The 21,876-nt window shown below is 38.0% G+C and overlaps 1 protein-coding gene across 16 annotated transcripts in view; it reads left to right on the forward strand.

Annotated features, from left to right (window-relative positions):
• RBFOX1 (RNA binding fox-1 homolog 1) overlaps positions 1 to 21,876 on the forward strand; it is a 2,636,561-nt gene that overhangs the window by 861,081 nt on the left and 1,753,604 nt on the right. For all 16 annotated transcript variants that reach the window (XM_039490574.1, XM_039490577.1, XM_039490576.1 and 13 more), the window contains one exon: positions 4,227 to 4,259. In XM_039490574.1, the coding sequence (XP_039346508.1) occupies positions 4,227 to 4,259 (33 nt within the window). The remainder of the gene's footprint in view (positions 1 to 4,226; positions 4,260 to 21,876) is intronic.

Below are 21,876 nucleotides of genomic sequence, written 5' to 3' on the forward strand. Positions count from 1 at the left end.
TTACAGTATGCTACTGCCACTGTAAATATTCTTGCAACCTCTAAGTTTTACATCTGAAACTGCTGAAGTTAGAAAGTTATGACTGGGCATGGAAAAAGCCACTCATTGAGTTGAAAAGGCCTTTGGTTTGGCGTGAATTGAATTTGAGCCCTTACCAAATGTGTTTGCAGCACATTTTGCACAATGATGTTTGGTAAGTTTCTGAAGAACACACCTAAGGAAGGCTGTGCTGTGTATGCATACATGACTAATTTAGATAAGTAATGAAAAGTGTTAGCTTTTAGGGAGGACTTAAGCACACTTTTAAAAGTGGACCCAAAGCTGGCAGAGCCCTTAGTTCATTCTCTGTCAATCAAATAAGATGCAAAGAGCTCAGGGAGGAGAGCTGTACATTTTCCAAGGTGTGCGGGAGGGAGTTCCAGTCTAAGGAACCTTTAAGAGCTTTGCCTTCCCAGTTCCAAGGATTTACAGAAGACAAATTATCTCATAAAGATTTCCTAAGGTACACAGAAAAGGTCAGCTCTTTTAAGTGGCATAAATCGGAATATTACAGCGGTGTCCAGCCAAATGGTTAAATAATTTCTGGCAGGCAAAGAGTTTGAGTCCTAGCACATGAAATGTCTCTGTGTGTTTTGTTTTGGTCTTGTTTTTTTTCTCTGCCTTTATTCTTTTAAAGGAGCATTTTAAAGACTTTTGTTCAAAAATGACGTTAAGTGAAAATTCCAGCTTCATGTTGAAGCACTCAGATGTTAAAGAACCGCCATGATTCAGGTTGCATGTGCAGCTTTAATTCTGCCCTTTATTTGTTTGTAGTATGATATTAGTTTTAAATACAGGATCATGTAGTTATGATTTGGCTGGCTGCAGAAGATAATATAACTCCCAGTCTATTCTGGCTAATGGAAATTTCTACCTGTACACTCTCATTCATGTACCTAAAGATGATCTTTCCTTCAGTGTTAAAATCCCATGAAGTTCAGCTGCATTAAACATGGATTGCTCCTGCACCGCTGTATCTACATTTCCCTCTGTATTTGTGGTATTCCCTATATTTAGAATGGAAAATTACACAGTGAATTTAACTATTATGGGTGGCAATTGTCCAGTTTATAAGGAGAGTCTGCTGTAGCTCATGTAAACAAGTCCCTTTATTCTGGAGCCTGAATTCCTACATTGTTTCTACCAAAAAAGATGAATTAGTTATAACTTACCTAAGAAACTAATGTAGGAGCATGTGGCTTTGTATCCCAAAAGCAGTGTCATTTGACTAGGACAGGAAACTCTCACCCAAGCTGCGAATCCTCCTGATGAAGTCACTGCTTCTTTAAATAAGACATAACAGAGCAGGGACACAGCAAGACAGAGCAGAATAATTTAATACCTCATGAAAATCATAGGAGATAACAATAAAGTACTGCAAGTGAGACAATCTGCAAAGGAATACACCAGCCTTCAACAGTGAGATCAAGGAGCTATAAGAAACATGTCTACAATGCAATCCTCATTTTTCATCTAGCTATACCAATTAGCTCATCAGGTGCCAAAGTAGCTGCTGCTAGTTCTCAGAAGTCAGCAGCTGTTACAAAATCAGTTTAAGAAAAAAAAGAACTTCTTCACACTGACAATTTAGTTAAAGGAAGAATGTTTTAAATATAGTAAGAATTCAGGCCCATAGTGTCAGGGATTTTGAAGGAGCTGCTATAAAAGGGTGATACCTTTTATTTTATATATCTCATATTATCCAATTGTATTGTGAACAAAGACTAAAGTGATAACTATTTTATTTGCAGTATCAAATAAAATAGAATTGTGAGGCTCTGGGCTTGGACTGCACCTCTCTCCCTTACACCCCAATTCACAAAAGCATCTCTGCTCAGAATTGCGTTAAAGATTGCCCTTGGTACCTTTATCCCGACTGAGCTTGGTAACCAGTCGCGATTCCTGCCTTTGACCCCAGCCCAGCAGTCACCCCTGGCTCAGCTTCCTAAGCCCCGGCCTTTACAGTGAGAGTGTCCTACAAAAAGCATGCTGTTTTTCAGTAGTCATCCACAGTCCCACTCTTCTGTCTTCAGTCTCTTGCACTTTGCCAATATGAAATAAGTACCTGCTGCCCTGGAGAGCTCACATTCTGATAGTCAAACTCAAAAATGCAAAGGGAAGGCGGAAAGGTAAAGTGGTAATTGATCACATTAGGAAAGATAAGGTTTTGCAAAAGATTTTTTTTTCATATAAATATAGTTACTCTCAATGTAGCCGTAATCAGCTGGTTAGTTTCCTGTATGTTGTTAGATCTGTAATATGTTAATGGCAGCTATGATTTATGATTGTTAGTTAAACATCAGTTTGAAGAATGTTGAATTATTTAAATGGAACAACTCCATTTCTGTCACATGATATGCAGTGCCATGTATATTATTATGGATCCTGGTGCTTCATGTATGAGTTAATTTTTACTTATGTTATCATAGATACCTTCCAGAGCAGTAGAATTAATTTGTGAGAGTTGTTGCATTCAGCCTGGGAGACTGTATTCCTGCCATGCATGGCTATTTCTTAGAACAGTTGTTTCACACTCAGAAATCTTCATCCTCACCCCCACTTTCAAAGTCATGTTTAACCATCTTTTCTGGTCACATACACCCTACTACAAGCAGAGTGATGCTTAAAGACTTCGGTGGTCCTTTTCCCCACACACTTACAGTCCCAAAAGCCAAGCAAAAATGGCATCATTGAAAAAGAAAAAGGGATTTATTAACCCAAACAGAAAGACACTTTTATTATTTTCATGCAGAAAGCATTATAGTCAGGTACTGGTATTACATTATTCAGAAGACTATTTTCCATAATTAACACATCGAAACAGTTTGTTTTCATCATAGCATTACTTCCTTCAGGACACTTGAAAACAATAAGCAAGAATCAGCCTTTGAGCTTTTTTCTTTTAACATTTCTTTAGAAAATACATATTTTACAAACAATACCAAACAACTCTTTATAATCATTACAGAATCTGACAAATCTTTTATCCATATTATTGCAAAATAGCCACAGATTGTTAATTTATTAATATTAATTAGCTGTGCAGTGTCAGGCTACTGTGTTTTATTTTAATGAGTTAAATTCTCCTTCCACTTATGCCAGTGCAACCCCATTTGACTACATTTCACTGCCCAGGCTTAAAAAGGAGGAAAGAGTTTGGCCCTCTGGTCTCAAAAAAAAAAAAAATCTTGCAGTTTATGTCTAGAGTATGATTCAAATTTAAATGTGATGCATGTAAATATAATAGTCTACCTCTCAAGTTAAGGCCACTTTACATCATTCTGGCTGTGTAAAGTTGCCTTAAAATGGGAGTAAATTATATGTGTGCCGACTTTGTCTTCTTTACATGTCTAGAATGGTGTAAAGTAGCCTTAATGTAAATGAGAATTATGTCTAATGTGTGGATTGAAACTTATGAAAGTGTGTATACTTCAGCAATAAACTCTTAATAACCAGGGGACTGGTTGATTCTAGGCTATAGTAATGGACTAAATATCTTTCTACTTCTAGACTTCTGAGTGTAGTCAAGTTACTGATCAGTAGCGGCAAAATGTCATTGCTGTGGCATGGCTGTTGAATGGCTTATGGTGAAGTGAGTTGGGTGCAGTTCCTAGTGATCTACCATGACAATTGGCATGAATTTGGCAGTCGCAGCAGAGAGGCCAAGATTTGAATGGCCCTGAAAAGTCAATCCTTCTGTCTCTCCATTAGAGATGACCCTAGGAGTGTATTGTACAAAGGTATAGAGTATCTAGCACTGCTGGAGCCTATGTATAACCTGTTACATGCACGATCTGCCACCTTGTATGACCACTAATGTTTTAAAAAAAGGGTGGGGGGGAATGAACCTTTTGAACAGTAGAATGAGTTCCTAATGTACTTATCTTCAATTCTGTCTAGAATCATGTATCATAGATGGTCAAGGTCTAGAATCTCTTACCTAATTTCATTTTTGTGCTGCTTCTAAGTGGGGAATATTAATTTATTTTTAATTTAAATCCCTTTCACCTTCTAATAAGGATGAGAGGAAAACAGTTACATCATCATGCTCAATGAAAGAAAGCTCTCTCTACTGTTCATTCCCTCAAGCCATAACAAACAATTGATGTCAGTTATTTTAGAAGGCAATTAATCCCATTATTGGTTTGGTGAATCAATACTAATGCATTTTTTCCTATAATTTGCAGGTATTGACAACACTGGCTGTCAGCAAAGTTGAGGTAGGAAATTCTGTTTTATGCTAGTGGTGTGTACACAAATGTGTCTTTTTTAAATAAAACTGACTATGGATCGCAATGGGTACATGCTGCTGGATTGTAGATACAAGTTGTCGTGTTGGACTTTGCATTGTTTTGGATTTTGGGTGAAGGAATTATCAGGTTGCATAGTTTAGAGTCATACATACTGCTTCAGAATGTTTCACTAGCTGGTCCTCTTCTGTCTCTATAATCTGTGTTCTGTTCCTGTCCTTGCAGTTGTCCTGGCAGTATTATAACTTAACCTCCTTCCAGGAAAGTATTTATAGTTATTTATCTGTATTGTTCTGCTAGCCTTTTCCGTCTCCAACCACTTTTCCCTGTGTTTTACATGGCAAGGGAACTGAGTATGCTCTATATTTCATTTGACTGGGTGGCATTCCCTTCTTCCCCAAAGTCCAAATCCAGCTCAGCTCACTCATGAGTAGTACACTTGTGTGAGACAAGCTGCCTTTGACCTGGGATCCTTGATGTTTGAATACAACAGGACACGAAAGATGAGGTTAATTAAATGATGGAATTTCAATGGTGTTACATTTTGCAACTGTTCACAGAATGCTTGTTGCAGACATTGGCTCTATTTATACAGTAGATGCTTTTCACTGTCATAGTTTAGTCTGACTTTTCTTGATGTTTTTCCCACTGATTTCTCAGTTTCTCCATTCATGGGTAGATGACATTGGACTACTATACTCATTGTGACAGGATTGGAGTCAGATGGAAAGTGCATAAATTCCTAGCAACCTACATGTCAAATTAAAATCTGCACTAAAATTTAAAGTTTTATTATTATACTACCTATACTAAGGGGATGCATTACTAAGTTCACAATTCACTGCTTCTAAATCTATATTGTTATATATAGAGGAATAGAAAGTCTAATTTGGGTTGAGAGAAATGTGCAAATTTATGGTAAAATACTTTTTGAGCTTCAACTTTTGTGCTTCATGAATTCATGAAAATGTTCTTCCAATTACATCTACAACTCCTAGCTACAGAAATAGCATTTTCAGCTTCAGATTTAAAAATTGATATTGTTCTGTTTTAGAATCTAAAGCTACATTCTTAAGAACATTGACTTACTAAGGATTTCAGAGGGGTGTTTGTTTTTAAATTCCAGGTAGAATACCAGTTATCCACCCAAGGACATGAAAGCCCCAGAAGTCCCATTCAATGAATCAGTACTTTTGATATTCTCTTTTATGTATACATTTAGGAGTTAAGCTGAAAGAAATTGCACATTTTGTTTATCAGATATGCAGTCTGAAGAGCTACATTGCAAGCAAATTCAACTCATTAAAGTTGCGTGGATTTTATTGGATAAAATAATTACTGAACCCAGTTAGCTGCCATATAACAATTATGAGGTAGTTGTTGCTCTTCAGTAAAGGTGTTAAACAAAGTGCTTAATAAACATCCTTCAACAGTATTCTTACATTTAAAGTTTTACAGTGAATGGACTGTAATTTGGATGTTTAAATACAGTGCACTCCCGTTTATATGAATGGTCTGGGCGACATCTGAAAGCTTTAGATACCAGGTATATGGATAAAGGGAAATGGTATTTAGAGCTGCAATTTGACATGGGGGACACACCGTGGATTCAGATAACTAGGATTTTTGAATAAAGGGAATTTGGATAACTGGAATTACACTGTAATTGATAACTTATAAAAAACAAGTCACTTATATGTTATAGCTGTATTTACATGTATTTCTGTATTGCTGTGGAATCTGCCACTGTGCTTTTAATAATCAACTGATATTTTTATTCAGTGCACAGTTACTGACTCATTCAAATGTAATGTCAATTGGAAGCTCACAGAGTGTTTCTGTATGAAACTGGTCTTAGACTCACAGTAGGGAATTTGTGATGTTCTCCAAAGCTAATGTTTAACTGCAACAAAATGTCTAGGTGACTCCAACTGCTGCAGTTAGATAAATTTTTAATATGAACCTTAGGTAAATTAAATTGCATTATTAAAGAGAATAGATCAGCTGTACTAGTTAACTTAAAGAACAAGGACAAAAGTTCACTTGCATGCTTTAAAAAGAATGATACAATCAAAATCGTTCTTATTTAGCTTTAAAGTACTATATTTGGGATAGATCCTGTTTGTCTTGCTTATCTGAATACTAATCTTTCAAGTGAGTAATGTGAGCAGGATTTGCCTGATTTTTGGTCATTAGTAAGGGGCTGCAGTGATAGATAGATAGATAGATAGATAGATAGATAGATAGAAACCCTCACTCTGGTTTACATTAACGTCTCTGAATTTTTTTTCTTTTTAAAAAAATTGTCAGTGTGCAGGCAGTATTTTCAGTTTTGATCCTTGAGCAAATGGTCTATTTTGTTGTTGTTAATTTTGAAAATGTTCCCCATTATAATAATGACTCTTGATCTAGATTGTGTAAACTTCTATTATCATTACAGACTCCTGAGTTGCTCTTGTCAGTTTGCTTGGTTGGCACTTTGGTAACAGTTTCAAAACTTGTGTCTTAAAAGTTTAGCACATTTGGCAGTAACATTAAATAAAAACCTTTATGAACAATTTTTGTGTGCTTCAGTTCATGAATAAACTAACCACACAGGGTACACTTGTTATGGGAAAGTGTAGCCACAATTTAGGAATCACTTAAGCCTCTATGCGCTAAAGTCCCATTGAAGACAAAGCAGCTTAAGTGCTTTTTTGAATCAGGGCAAAAGTATTTCTTACTGTGAGTAGTCCTATTGAATTCAATGGAACTACTCACAGATAATTACTACACCTAGTAATAGTGGTTGCAAGACTGGGTCCATAACTTTTGAACTGCATGCAGTAGAAAATGTGGGTGAAATCCTGGCCCTGTTGAAGTCAATGGCAAATTTCACTTTTTGTGTTTATATAATAGAATGTGTACTATGCATAATATATGAAATATTGTTGTAGACAGGTCGGTCCCAGGATATTAGAGAGACAAGGTGGGTGAATGTATTGGACCAATGTCCGTTGGAGAGTTGGGTAAGTTTCTCAAACCTGAAGAAGAGCTCTGTGTAAGATTGAAAGCTTGTCTCTCTCACCAACAGAAGTTGGTCTAATAAAATATATTACCCCACCCACCTTGTCTCTTTCCTTTGCATAATGTCTTACAAAATTGTGATATTTTATTGATGGCAATTGGTTGAAGCACCTTGGTTTTATGTATGACAAATAGACACTTTGCTAAATTTGACAGTATAGGTTTGTTCAGTTTTGATTTTGGATGCATATTAAGTTCACATTCTATTTTGCTTTTTAATGATGATTTGCTTTTTTGACTTAAATCTTGTAAGCCCTAAAGAATGTGGAGGAGCATAAAACAAGGATATCAGATTTTTTTGCCTTTTCACTAGGTTCATGCAATAATTAATTCAGTCTCCTTAATTCTTTGTTACTGTGTAATAGTGTTTTTTCTTGGGTCCGTTGTCTGTTCTTAAAAGCTGGAGCTTAAACATGTGCAAAATACTTTCATATTATTTTGCTTTCTAAAGGCTTCATTTATATGAATGTTTATTGGCTGCTGTTCTTGAGCTGTGCATCCATGCAGACTTATGATTAGTTTAGTTCTATTTTTTGCCACTGGTTTATTTAGCTGTGTTCTTTTACTGAATTTTATAAGGCTATGACACCCAGAAAAAAATAAAGGAAAAAGCTAACATGTTTTCATCTTGGTTTAATATTTAAGAATGAGGCAAACAATATTTTTTTTCAAAGTCTAGTTGCCACAGCCCAATTGCAGAGAAATGAATATGTGTAGAAGGAGCTGTCAAGTAATCCAAAAACCTTTCTTCCATATTTGAACACAGAAGTGCAACAAATACTGACAGAGTCAACCATTCAGGCAGTGAAGTCTTCCATGAATAAATTCTAAATTTGCCCACACTGTCTTGTAGTGTCCCACCCCTTGTAAATATTCAAATTACAAATAAAATCTTGTGGATATGTATTCTAATAAAAAGATTTTTACCACAAATGGCTCAGCATTCTTCCACAATAATGCACTTAATGGGGCATGTTAATGTCATTACAACACAGGCTTCAGAACAGACTAGAATGTAGCTATTTATTATCTAAATTGCAATAACATACAGCATTTTGCAATCAGATTTCCTCACAATTCATTACTACAATACAGTGTCGGGAATGAAATTTCTCAAACCTGTACATTTTGGGTAGCAAATGCATTTTAAAAAAATGCTTCCTGTAAAATATTGCATCCCAGTCCTGTTTCAGAGCTACTGAAGGTATTGTTGAACAAAGTCACAGATGTTCATTCAAACAAAAAGTGTATGTGGACTATGCTAACCTTTTTTGAGAGGAATGAACATAATTTTAAAAATTAATATGGGCCCATAGTTACATAACCTGACCATGTGCCACTATATTGTACAATTTTTAAATGTATTATTCTTAAACTATAAAGTTAGACTGTCTTACTTACGTGTTTACTTGGACTAAATTATTTTTTGAGAAGCCAACAGTGCCCTGTGCTACTTTGAAATTAAGGGAGCCAGATAGGATGCTTCCGGTGTAAGGGAATAGAATAAGGGAAGTAATAAGTCCATGGCAGAATCCCTCTCCCTCCTCTCTTTCCCCGCTGTCAGCACCATCACCTGTAACTAACCATTTACCCTTGGTTGTTGTTGCATCAGCCAGCTGGAGCCAACTATGCTGCTTTAAATGAGTCATGTGGAGGCATTCAGCCTCTATGGGTAAGTCTACATGGCAACCCCCCCGCCCCCCGCAGCAGTGAATCTAAGAGCCCAGGCCTACAGACTTGGGCTCATGGGGCTCATGCTAAGGTGCTAGAAACAGCTGTGTGACACTTGGGCTTGGGCTCTGGGTTTCCTCACTGGGCTTCAGAGCCTCAGCTCCAGCCCAAGCCTGAATGTTTGCATGGCTATTTTTAATGCCATAGCATGAGCCCCACAAGCCTGAGTCTGTAGATCTGGACTCTGACACTCTATGCACACGGTTTCTGTTTTTCGTTTGTTTGTTTGTTCATTTGCTTTTTGCCATGCAGACATGCCCTGTGAGTGATCCAACACACACAGGTTTAGAAACCCCACTCCTATGTCCATTCCACAAGAGGGCAAACTTTCTTCCCTTGATGGAAAAAATAGAGGAAAACTCCTTTTGTTTTCTGTCCCTGATGCGGTGTTTTCTCATGTAGAGAGCATTTGGCCTTTTCCACTGTGGCTTTGGACAAATTTTTGTACCTTTCCAAAATTCCTGTTAAAGGTAAATATTTAGGGCATACCTAAGTTGTTTCTCTGCCTGCATAGGTGAAGATCACTAATATTTTTCTGCTTCTATAGGTGACTGGGAACCAAAACTCATAAGTTCTCTTCCTGGATCTGACACTGACTCAATACTGTATTTGGCTTTGGACAAGCTCGTTCACTTCTCTCTGGCTATCTATCCAACAGTCTTACTTTCAGCTACGTCAGTGTGAGACTTAACTAATAGATGCACAGATGAAAGTCCAAAGTATTAGTGTTAGGGCTTTAGGGTAAAACAGATAAAACAATAGCCAATCTCACTCTGAAATTCTTGTTGGTCTTTATAAAGTATGTTATAAAAATACCACAAGTTCAGTTTTTCCAGGGTGAAAATGGTTTGAGGAAGAAGCTGTGGAGGCATGAGTTCACCTGTGGGAGCACAGGACTTGCGAAATGGGCTGCATCTTTTTTTTTATTTTATTTTATCATGAGAAACAATTTCTAAGCTCTAATATAAACTTCTTCTTTTTGCTCTTAAAATGAACTATAATTTAGTTAAAAATAAAAATCCAGAAAACCATTTTTTATGATTGGAGCAGAATATAAACAACTGCTTTGTTGTGTGAAATGTGAGGTTTTTTGGGACCAAGCCTGACTAGATATCAGAGAAGGTGGGTATCACATGCTCCATTTACAGGGGTCACTTCATCCTTGAAGTGATCCTTGAAGGTGAAAAGCACAGACTTTAGAACAGAGTTCAGAGTCTGCATCCAAGAGCAATAAAGAAGATACCGCATAAAGAATCATTTGTCAATGTTTCTTTTATTATTCCTTGCTGTTACTACTTCCTTGGAATTCTAATGTCTGTTGTGTTCTTGAAATAAACAGTTTTGACTCAATATTTTCTGACATTTAATAGATAGCCAAGTTCTCTTCTGTTTCCTTTTGTGTAGTTCTTTTGGTTCATAAGCCTAGTGGGATATGCAGTATCAATTTACCATGCAAATATTGGATGTTGTGAATCGCCTGATTGATGTTTGTGGTAATATTTTTTCAATGACTTTTGGGGACCTGAAACAGCAGCTGTTTCTGTTTTTGTTCAGTTGGTGCACATGCGTTTACCCATTGTCTGAGGTTGAAGACATTCCCTCTTATGCATATTACAAATACTTTAAATAGACTGGCTCCATTTTCTTCCCCATGTGTTAAGTCTAATTGAGGAGAGAAAAACAACAGACTAAGAGGAGCATGTCCCAGTTTATACTGAATTTGGAGCTTGCATTGCTCTGTTAACTTTTTGGCTTTGTACCCAAAATTGATTTGTGTGGATTCTTGACTTGTTCCCTATATTTAGCTATGTTGGTGTATCTCCATCTTTGTGCAAGTGTGTTCAATTCAGATGTACAGCAAGTTCTTCAAAAATGTGTGCTGCTAGCAACATGTTCAGAATGGAGGACTTTCTGTTTACTAGAGTGACACAGTTCACAACCATTAGCAGCTGAACACAAACTCAGGATTATGATCTCACTTGACTAGGCTAATTATTTACACTTGCACAAAATAAATGAGAATCCAGAGAATCTCTTTCTAGGTCTTGAACTGGACATATGAGTAAGGATTCTAGTCTCTTACCTCTGATGTGTTCAAATTATGCTACTTTCACAAGGGAACATGGAAACTAGTGGTTTGATTTCATTCTAATCCCTAGCAGACATTAGCCAACAGTATACGTGTATCGTAGAACTGGTTTATCTGTTTAAAGGGTTTGTCTCTGGCTCAGGGTGAAACAAATTTCCACATTATGCCATTTTGTTCATCCTTCTGCAAATCCTGCCTGATTTTTCTGGGACTTTATAGCTGTTCTCTTAAGACTAGGCCAAAACCTTTTGGGGGCGAGGGTGTCTGGGGATTTTTGGATTGTTTGCTCCATTTCCATTGCTGCTCCGCTCAGGCATGGATCATTCTCCTGTCTCGTACTGATGCCTCTGAATCATCGTGCACCAGTCTCCTGCAGCCGTCTCTCTCAGATTTGTCCCATGTTGAATCCAACAGTGACATCTGAGGATATTCTGGTCTGTGGTTCTTTGCTTCAGTGACTTCTAAGTACATGAAGTAGAAAACTCTTGTTTTACTTTTTTTCAAAAATCCCCAAACACAAAGTTTGTGTTTTGCTTTTGTGTTATTACCAGAGCCTTTAGAAATATAGCACCAGTCTAAATCTGGTTAAGTGTAACTTTTCTTCCTTTAAAAATTCAAAGTGTCCTGTGAATTTTATAGTTTTCTCTGAGTTCAAATAGATCGAGTTCTTAAGCTTACACCACTTTTCTTGTTTCGGGTCCTGGCTTTTCATTGCATTAACACTAATTGTATGCCAGTGTAACTCCATTGAAGTCACTGAAGTTACACTACAGTAAAGATGGAATGGCACTGCAGAAAAATCAAACATATGCTCTGGGGAGAACAGCATCGCCTCTCCTTTCACTGTAACATTCCGGCAACTAGTGAAAAATTAACTGAAAGTTGTCCACATTCCTGTCTCTGTCGTTTAGTAAATTATATGATCAAGTTCAGGAGGTCTTGGGACCTACCTATGTCAGAGATCGCCTTGAGGAGATATCCCAAGTTTAGTATCATGAGGTATTATTACTTTCTAGCTCTATTATGCAAGTAATGCAAAGGAAGCCTTCTTTTACATTCATTCAGAAAAGACCACTAAAATGTTGAGATAATAAACCAGTTTGTTGCCATAACCTCCTCAACTTAAAAAAACAAAAATTACTAGAAAACCAAATCAGTTCAAAGAGAAGGAGGCTATTGAATTAGACCTTAATATTTCACATATTTGTGTGGCTCAAAATACAACAAAGCTCTGGCTGGACTTACTTACGCTGCTATCAGCAAGGTCCTTGGTTATCAAGAAATGTCATTGTGAGCCCCCCTCCCACTCTCCTCCCCTCCCCACTTTCCTACACTGAGAGAATAGGTCAGACCTTGTGGGTAGCATGTTTCTGAAAAGGCCAACAAATGTATTACATTTTGGTCACCCTTTTGCTGCTGTGTTAAAAAATCCTCTGACAGAACTGACAGCTGCTTCATTTCTGCTTTTACTTAAATGTTTGTAAAGCACTGTATACATTTATGGTCCTCTGTAAATGTATTTGTGTTAATAATATGGTGGTGGCATATGCAAGGTTTCTTAAAACACTAATAAATGGTAGAGAGGCCATTCAGAGCACTTGTACTTGCTGATAGTATTTATTTGTGTTACAGTAATGTTCTCATCATGCTCGGCACTGTACGGGCACATATTAAAATAGTCCATATTTCAAAGGGCTTACAATCTAAGTAAAGACAAACAAAAGCTGGAGGGAGGGGAAGAGGCAAAGTAACCTGCCCAAAGTCACACAGCAGAGCCAGAAATAGAACCCAGGTATTCTGAGCTTCAGACCTGTGTCCTTTCCGCCAGACTGAGCCTGACTGTGCTTTTGGCTGGGATGCTACTTTATAACTCAGAACACATCGATAAAAATGCAGATTGTGTGTGTGTACATATATATAGATAGATAGATATAAAAACACATTTCTTTGAAAAAGTGAGACCAACTTTCAGTGTAATGGGAAGGTACAGTTTTGGCCTATACTTATTTAATCAATTTTCTTCATGCAGAAATTAGGGTGCTGGGCCTGTGGCAACTGAATGCTCCTCTCTGCCAGGGGAACAGTTGGGCACCAGTGTGCCCCAAAAGCAGGGAAGTTTTTTTCCCTTATTTTTCTCTTTCTTTTTCTGTGACGACTCTGCCGTGGATTTTCTACTTATGTTACTCTGTTTCTGTACTCTGAAGCCATGTCTTTGCTCAAAATACCTTTGCCAATGACTGCAATTTGAATGCTGTCTGCAGTGTTGTAGCTGTATTGGTCACAGGAGATCAGAGAGACAAGGTAGGTGAAATAATATCTTTTGTTGGACTAATGTCTGTTGGTGGAAGGTACAAACAGATGCCTTCCCCAGACCTATAGAAGAGCTCTGTGAAGCTCAAAAGCTTGTACATTTCACCAGAAGTTGGTCCTATAAAAGATATTACCTCACCTAACTTGTCTCGGTTATGAATGTTCTCTTATGCAAAAGCCTACTTTATCAATTTGCCCCTCTCCTCTACATTTTTCTTGTTTTTCTTTTATTCCCCCTCATCTTCTCTCCCTTTTGTCGCTTTCCTTAGCTCATTGAAATACTGTTGCTCTTCAAAAAGAAAAAAAGCTCCTTGTATTTTGTTAGATGAATTCATAAACTTTTGGATAGTTTTATAAATAATAAAACAATAAACATATAATTTTTAAAATGGGAAGGCAGCATGGCTGGGGAATATGCTGATTCAGTACTTTTCCTTTCCAGCTTCTAATGATGGAGATCCTGTGAAGCTACAGTCAGAAACTAAAACTGCCCTTCCACTGTTAATGTATTGACCTTTTATTGCAAGGCAAATTTGTCCTCCTTAGCTTTTCTTGGTGAAAGGATGAGTAGTGGGGTAGGATTGGTTAGAGAGCTTTGTAACAGCTCCTTTGAGATTTAGAAGAGTTTATGTTTCTGAGAGTCTGGTGTTTTAAGATTATTGTTATGGCAAGTGTCACCGGTTGGCACTGTTACACATAGTCTTATAGATTCTTTTTCTTATTGTGAGTAAATTATTAGTCTTGGAAGAATTGCTGTCTTGGTGGTTTTCAGATGCAGTTCTTAGGGAAGCTGTAGCAAATGGCAAGAACATTTGTTCTCTGACTTAAGTATTCTCACTAAGAGTCAACTCTTGAGGTAGAGTTGCTCCCTAGGGCAACTGGGCATTAGTTTTTGATTGGAAGAGTATTGCGTGCATGCTGTTGCAGAACAGGTGTAAATAAAAACGTAGCATTAAGAACACCCTCTTTGTCTCTTTGTCAATTAATTTCTCTTCCAATGGAAAGCTGAACTGCAAGGCTCCAGCACTCAGCAGAGGGGACATATCTGGGAATATCTGCCCAGAGCAAAGGTTGGATATAGCTCTAAATAACTTCTATGCGTTTGAAGAAGAGTTAGGAATTAATTAGTACAGGTCAAATTCACAAGGGTATTTAGACATCTAGTGGAATTTACAAAAGTGCCTGTGCAGGCTATGCGCCTAACTCACATTGACTTGCCATGGGAGTTTGGTGCCTAACTCATTTAACAGCCTTTGTAAATTCCACCAGGCACCTGTCTTCATCTGTAGGTGTTTAAATACCCTTCTAAATCTCTCCCTAAACTGCTAATGACTATAAATGCAAGAACTGGACTTTCCAGCTGCAGCAAATAACATCACAAATGAGCTAATGAGGCATCTTCTAAACATGGGCTGAAAATACATTTGAAGGAGCATATAGGAATTATATGCATAATTTATAACAGCATAATTTGGGTGCCTAACTCCTTTAAACTCATTTTAAAATCCCTACCTTTGCTGACAAAGTCTCTGTTTCCTGTCCCAGCATTATCCATTCTGCATAGGGTTATGTTAGTTGGAGTTTGAATTCTGAGTGCTGCACAAATTTTAGTTGTTTAAAATGCACATTGCTTGCAAACATAGTTTCCCAACTCATCTGGGTTTTTTGAGAGAGTCTGAGTCTCTGAACCCTTTCTCACGACAGTAGTCCTTGTGTGAATATGAGTGTACAAGATTAGGCCCCTTGAGTTGAGGGGAATATGTACTGAAAACTTCCACAATTGTTTAGAGCTGTGCAACATTAGAGACAAAATCGTGTTGTAGCTGCTACTGTAAAGTCTAATTTGCCATATAAAATAGGAGAGCTGTAGTGAAATATGAGCCTGGAGAGCAACTCTTTCGATCTCAAGTAGTCAAAAGGTTGGCATGCATAATGCTATGAAAATAAATGAAGTCAAAACTGTAGGAAATAATTTATGGTTTGTGGATTGGTTTACTGATAGAAATACAGCACTAATAAAAGCTTATACCATAGAAAAGCAAATAGTTTGACAATAAAATGGATGTAAATTATAAAACTTTACCTTCATAAAAGAAAGTGTTAGAAATGTCTTTCAGCCTATTCAACTGTATGTGTTCAGCTAACCAATAGTTTATTGATGTAAATTATTTAAAATGGAATTTTTACAAGGGATATAATTTGAAATCAACCATTTGTTTTATATAATATTATTTACTTTCCTAAATAATAGCATTAGAATTGTGATCTATGGTTTACGTCCGGTCCTGCAAAGCTTTACTCACATGGGTAATCTTTATTCATATGAGTAGCCCCAATGATCAAGGCCCTGATCCTGCAAAGTCCAATAGAAGTTCCTCACTTTACTCGTGTCAGTGGGACTAATCAAGTGCTTAAAGTTAAGTATGTGCACAAGTGCAGAAATGGCACCTTAGCCTTTCTGAGTTTAGGATCTTAGTTACATCACAATTTGGTACTAGTTAGGGTCTTAGATGGTCTTAATTACTGTAGTAGTTGAGTGTCTAATTATAATAGCCTACAACTAGAACTGCCATAACTTTCACACCAACAGCTTTGTAGCTTTCATGAGAAAATGGATCACTTACCAGTGGCAGTTATCCAAATTTGTCTCAGTTAAAGTTTATTGGAAGGATTCTACCCTAATAGAATCTGTTATTTGTTCTTGAAAAACAAACCTCTTATCACTTGCTTTAATACTATGGGAAAGTTTGGGTCTCTTTAGATTTTACAGGACTTGCTCCCCCTTTGTGACTCCCTAAAGTTCCGCTTTTTGCTCTTTTCCTATTCCTCTTCCTGTTTGTCCTTCTGACTCTTCAATATTGTTCTGCCCTGCTGGCAACACACACATTTGGACTGCTAAAAATCCCTGTACCTATGGTCAGGTGTCTAATCACAGAACACAGGCTATGATGGCAGTTTCGATTGTTCATTTAACCAGACTTCATAAAACATTCTGTCCACGAGGAATTGTCCTTATCCAGTTCTGTAGAACTGGTCTGACAAACGTCTCAGTACTGCTTAGACCTGATATGCTCCAAAAATTCTGAAGTTAAACTTTCTTACAAAATGTTGATAATCAAAGAAAGAAAATGTTATTGATCTCATCTTATCAGCCATCCCTCGGGGTTGAGGATGATCTTTCACAGGTTATATTTTTCATGGGTCCTTAGGTGGCTGCGAAGTCTGATCCTTGAGCCACAGGCTCACTGGCAGACATTGCAGGTGGTGTTGGAAGACAGGGTTGGGCCACGATTGCTGTGTGACAGTCATCTTTCTTTCTTTTTTGGCTTTTTTCTGCAACCAGGGCAAAGCAATTTTCCTCAAAAGTCCACTTTTGTTATTGATCTACCCTTGTGAGCAAGTCCCATTTACCTGCTTGCAGGGCAAAAGATTTACCAGTATGTTAGGCATCTGAAGTGAGGACTGGACTTGAGGGACCATACAAGCTTGTGAGAATGGATGCCATTAATAAGTGGGCATGGAGTACTGATTACTTAGGTCTATACAATATGTGTTATCATTATGTCATTTGAAACAGGTCTACACCTACAAAGACCCAGCCCCTGAGCAAATTTGATCAGCATCACCAGACTCTGCCATACACTACTCAAATATCTAACCAGGTTAAAAGGGGAAGGTGGCACAGCAGTGAGAATAAACTGACCTCAGATTGGTATCAAATCATTGACTTTAATGAAAAAATATATTGTAAATGCATTCTCTTTGTTGTTTTATTTCCTTGATTAGTTTTATGTTGTCTTTCTAAATGTTGTGGGGTTTTGCTGCCTATAGAGCAATTTTAACGTGATGAGAAGGGTTTTAAAGCTGCCATATAAATCATTCAGAGTAATTTTGTTGTGAATTTCGAGAGTATCAAGCTGTCAGAACTGTGGATCTGTGTCATGTTGATCTTTGTGATAAAAAAGGAAACTATAACTGTGAGGCAAAAATTAAAATTCTCCCAGGAAAAGAGAGTATGTCCTAAAAATATACAGGCTACAAAGTTGATCAAGCTCCTTTGTTCTTTGATTATTACAATAAAAGTTGGCATTCATTGCAGATTATCTTCAAGTTAACACAATCTAGTAAGATATAAACATTCATGTGTATACATTTTCAGTCACATGATACACACAGGTAGCACTTCTCTATTTTGGCAAACCAAGGCAAGAAGATAATTAGGGAAAAGTGTGTGTATGTTTGTGTGATAAAGCTGGCTTAATCATTGCAAGGGAGACATTTCCTAAAGAACATACAGTAGTGACTTGATAGAACAAGACAGAATCATGCAATTCCAATTAATGTGCAAATATGTATGCTGACCTTTCATTCTGTTCATCATGTGGACATGGGGGTTATTTTTATCTCCATATTATATATATGACATCTTAATTTGCTTCTTGCCTGCTACCATGGGAAAAGTCATCATGTGGCACACGACAAGCTGAGGGGATTTGGAGATAAATTTCCCAGCTGTCATACACATCTTTGAGCATATCTTGGTTTGGAGATAGACCTCTTCCTTCTGCAAGGATTAACATTAAGGTGGTTTCTGTGTACTCTCCTTATTAAAATCACATGCATCTTTTCGCCATATGCTGTGAACAATGCATTGTCAACAATGATTTACTTACTGTCATATTTTAAAAGTCCATATTTAGCAAACAAAGTCTTATCCATTGTGAATCTCAAAAGAGATTTTAATACAAAATATAGTGGTATTCAGTTTTAATAACTTAAAATTGTAGGAAGTGGGATGTTAGGAACTCAGTAATGGCTTTTTTATTCTGATGTGATCTTTGTACCATCCTCAGCCTCAGTGAAATTTAGAGCCTCATAAGGGCTGTTTGAAACTCATCTGCTGATTATGGTTCCTAGGAGACAGTTCACCACCTTTGGATTGCCAGAGTAGTGTGTGCAAGGGCAATGTCACTTCCTTATGCCAGGAGCTGCTGAGACCGGGGGTGTAGAAGGCAGCTATGCTGGCTCAACACCTGCTGGCAACTCCCCAAGACTGGGAGAATCCTTAGCAAAGGAAATACACCCAATCTCTGATCCCCCAGTGCCACCAGAGTACCACAAAAGTAGTAGAGTATGCCACAAGATTTGGGCTTTTGTCTAATTAGTCTAATGCCAGAGTATCAAATGCACAGTAGGTTTGTCTGTTTCACAAGCAGGGGCAGATTAGGGGTTTGTGGGGCCCTGGGCCAGAGCAAGTCGAGGCCTCTCCCAACCCCTTCTGCCTGCAGTCCCCACCATGCCTGCCCCCCGCACTCCTGCCAGGGTGTGGAGTTCGGGCTTCCCTTGCTCCCTGACAGGAGTGCCGGGCCAGCGGGCAGAGCAGGGCAAGACCCCACTCCCTGACCCCACACCCTGGCAGGAATGCCAGGCCAGCAGGCGGAACAGGTCAGAGCGGGGGGGCATACATTTTTCTGGGGGCCTCTCCAATAGGTTGGGGCCCCTGGTCATGGACCCAGTTGGCCAGTGACTAATCTGCCAGATGGTAGCACATTAAGAATATCAATCACATATTCATTGATTAATACACTGAAGAACTTGCGTTAGAAATGTAGTTGTTGTGAAGTTACTTTCATTAGTGGATATAGTGGTTTTTTGTTACTGTGGGGTAGGGTTTCTGGTTGGTTTTATTTTTTGGTCTTTGTTTTTGTTTGGGAGTTTGAAGCCATAGCTATGACAGTGTCTCTCAGATCCATTGGTACTGAGCAAAGAAGTGCTATTTTATTCTTTTCAATATTAATGTACAGCAGTGGTATTTCTGATCACTAAAGTGTGTAATTTCATGGATACAATTTAAAATAATGTATAGGGACTTTGTAATGTAAAAAATTCCTAGACACTATTTAAATAAAAATCAATAAAAGCATGTAGAAAACAATGAATAAAATGCACCACAGTGATACTCTGAATAAAGGAAGTAGCTTTTCCCTGTCAATTTCAGGTGTATAACATGTAAAAGGATGGGTTAATACCAATCTGAAGTCTAGTCTTTAAAAGCAAAAGCACTGCATCTAAAAGTATCACAGGCTGGATTCTTTGCTGGTATAAAGCATCATTGACTTTGATGGACCTGTGCCAATTGACACCAGCATTGAATTTGGCTCTACTTATCTAATTTGTGGGGAAGGTGGAGGAAGCCTAGGAATAAAAGAAGGTCTTGTTTTTGAATGATCAGCCCAATTTCTACATTGTTAACCATGCAAAAATCATCAACTTACAGTGTTAGGAATTTGGTCCAAAAATATTTTAAGCAGAGTTTTGACAGGCAGGGATTCAGTTGCACAACTTTAATACATCTAATCATGTAATAAACAGAAGAAATGGCTACACTGCGCTGATTCAGCTCTTAAGCCTTCCTTCAGTCATTCATTTCTGCAAAGATCTTTCGCTCTAGGCACAACTAGGTGCTTACCAATAGATTGCAACTCTAATATTTTTAGATTTGATCGCCACTAATGTTAATGAGATCAACCATCTCAACCTAACTGCAAGATTCATTCAGTGCAAACTGAGGATGATGATGTTAAAAATAGCTGCTCTCTAGATACTCACTAAGTCTTTAGTATGTATGTCTTAGTTGAAGCAATAGTCAGTTATGCCAGTCACAGTCAGTGTATATGCATAGAAAAAATGTAGTTTCAATTGATACTTAAACTGAGGCATATCCTATGGTGTGCAAAGAAAAAATGTAGCATGCTTCTGTGAAAAAGCTATCACATTATTAGTATGGGAGTGACTACTAAATCCTGTGCTAAAGTTCATTCCCTGTGAGAACTCTGTATATCTGAAGCATGAGCAGACTGAGTCTTAGTTGAGCCTCATGCAGTTATTAAACATGCTGTGCCTTCTCTCCAATCAGTCTGACTGTTGGGGGCTGGATGAGTGGGTTACTAAGTATTACATCAGCCACCAGCTAAACTACTGGCTACAAATTTGGGGAAGCGTTGAAAGACGAACAATTATTTTAAGGTGTGAAAAATAACACTACAGCAGAATCCAAACCACTGCTCCATAAAGTATTTTCAGTGGAAACAGAGATCAGATTGTAATATGATATCTGTAGCAAAGTAATGAAGACTATAAAAGCTCATAATCTTAACTGTCTCTTTAAAAATCTAAATCAGGCACCTAAAACCTTTCTAAATTGAGGTAAACATTATAGTAGAATCACAAGGAAAATTCCATATTATAATCTAACACTATTGCATCAATTTCTTGAACATTTTCTTCAGTGGATTCTTCAAAGTGATTTTCCAATAGTACCAAAAATTAACTGCAAAAATAAAGACTGTAAAGTTTTGCATTTGGGTTGTCTGGGAGGTTTTTTGCTTTATAAAAAAGCAAGTTTTCTATGAGCTAATTTGCAGGTGAATTTTTGAAGCAGAAAGGAGCTTCTTTCTTTCTGCTTTCTAATGGAAGGTCAGGAATGTTGTCTTTCTTCTGCAGCAGGCTTTATACACACCATACTTTAAAGTGCAATTTTCCTCATTGGCACCACTTGTTGTGAAGGTAAATGTCAAAGTGGTAAATGGCCAGACTTGTTCTCCTTTTTATTGGTATATTTAAAGCTCTCTCCTTCCTCTTTCTGTTTACAAGTCTAACACAGCTCATCTTCCCCACACTCAGCTAGACTTGTGCTCTATTGCAGGGACTGGGGCCAGAAGAAGCAGCAGTTGCTGTCTGAAGAGGCTGCTTCTGCATAGGAAGAGACTGTCTGAAGAGGCTGCTGGTAGCCCTATGACAGCAGTAGAGAGGGAAAAGTTTCCCTTGTTCCCCTTAGCCCACACTCCCAAGAAGGCTGAGAGCATCTCCCTCATCCCCAGAAATTTGAAGCAGTTGGGGAGAGTAGGTAAGGGGGAAATCTCCCTCCCCCCCAATCCCACACAGACATATAGGAAAGGTATGGAGGGATTTGAGAGGAGTGCTTGTTATCCCCCCATCGGCAGGTGTAGCATTTGGGAAAGTCACAGGTGACATGCACCTTCTTCCCTCTTTTCAATAATAATAATTTCAGAGAAGAGTTGGCATTGCTGAGCTCAGGAGGCCAGACACTGATCCAAGCACTGAGCTCCCTGCTCCTCCTCTTGCAGTTACAAAGCTGACGGAAGCCACACTGCTCTCCCTTCCTGGCAGAGGGACATTAATCTGACTGGACTCTTATTGGCTGACAGAATTAAAATACTCGACTTGTGGCAGAAGCAATTGCCACTTGAATTTAGCTGGAAACTGATCCCCCAAATGAAGAACCCAGTCTCTGTGCTAGATCAATTCATTACTGTGGTTGGACTTTTTCTTATTGGGATCCCATCCAAAGAACCCATAATGCACATGCAG

This window comes from Mauremys reevesii, linkage group 10 (genome assembly GCF_016161935.1).
Source record: "Mauremys reevesii isolate NIE-2019 linkage group 10, ASM1616193v1, whole genome shotgun sequence".
Taxonomy (NCBI): Eukaryota; Metazoa; Chordata; order Testudines; family Geoemydidae; genus Mauremys; species Mauremys reevesii.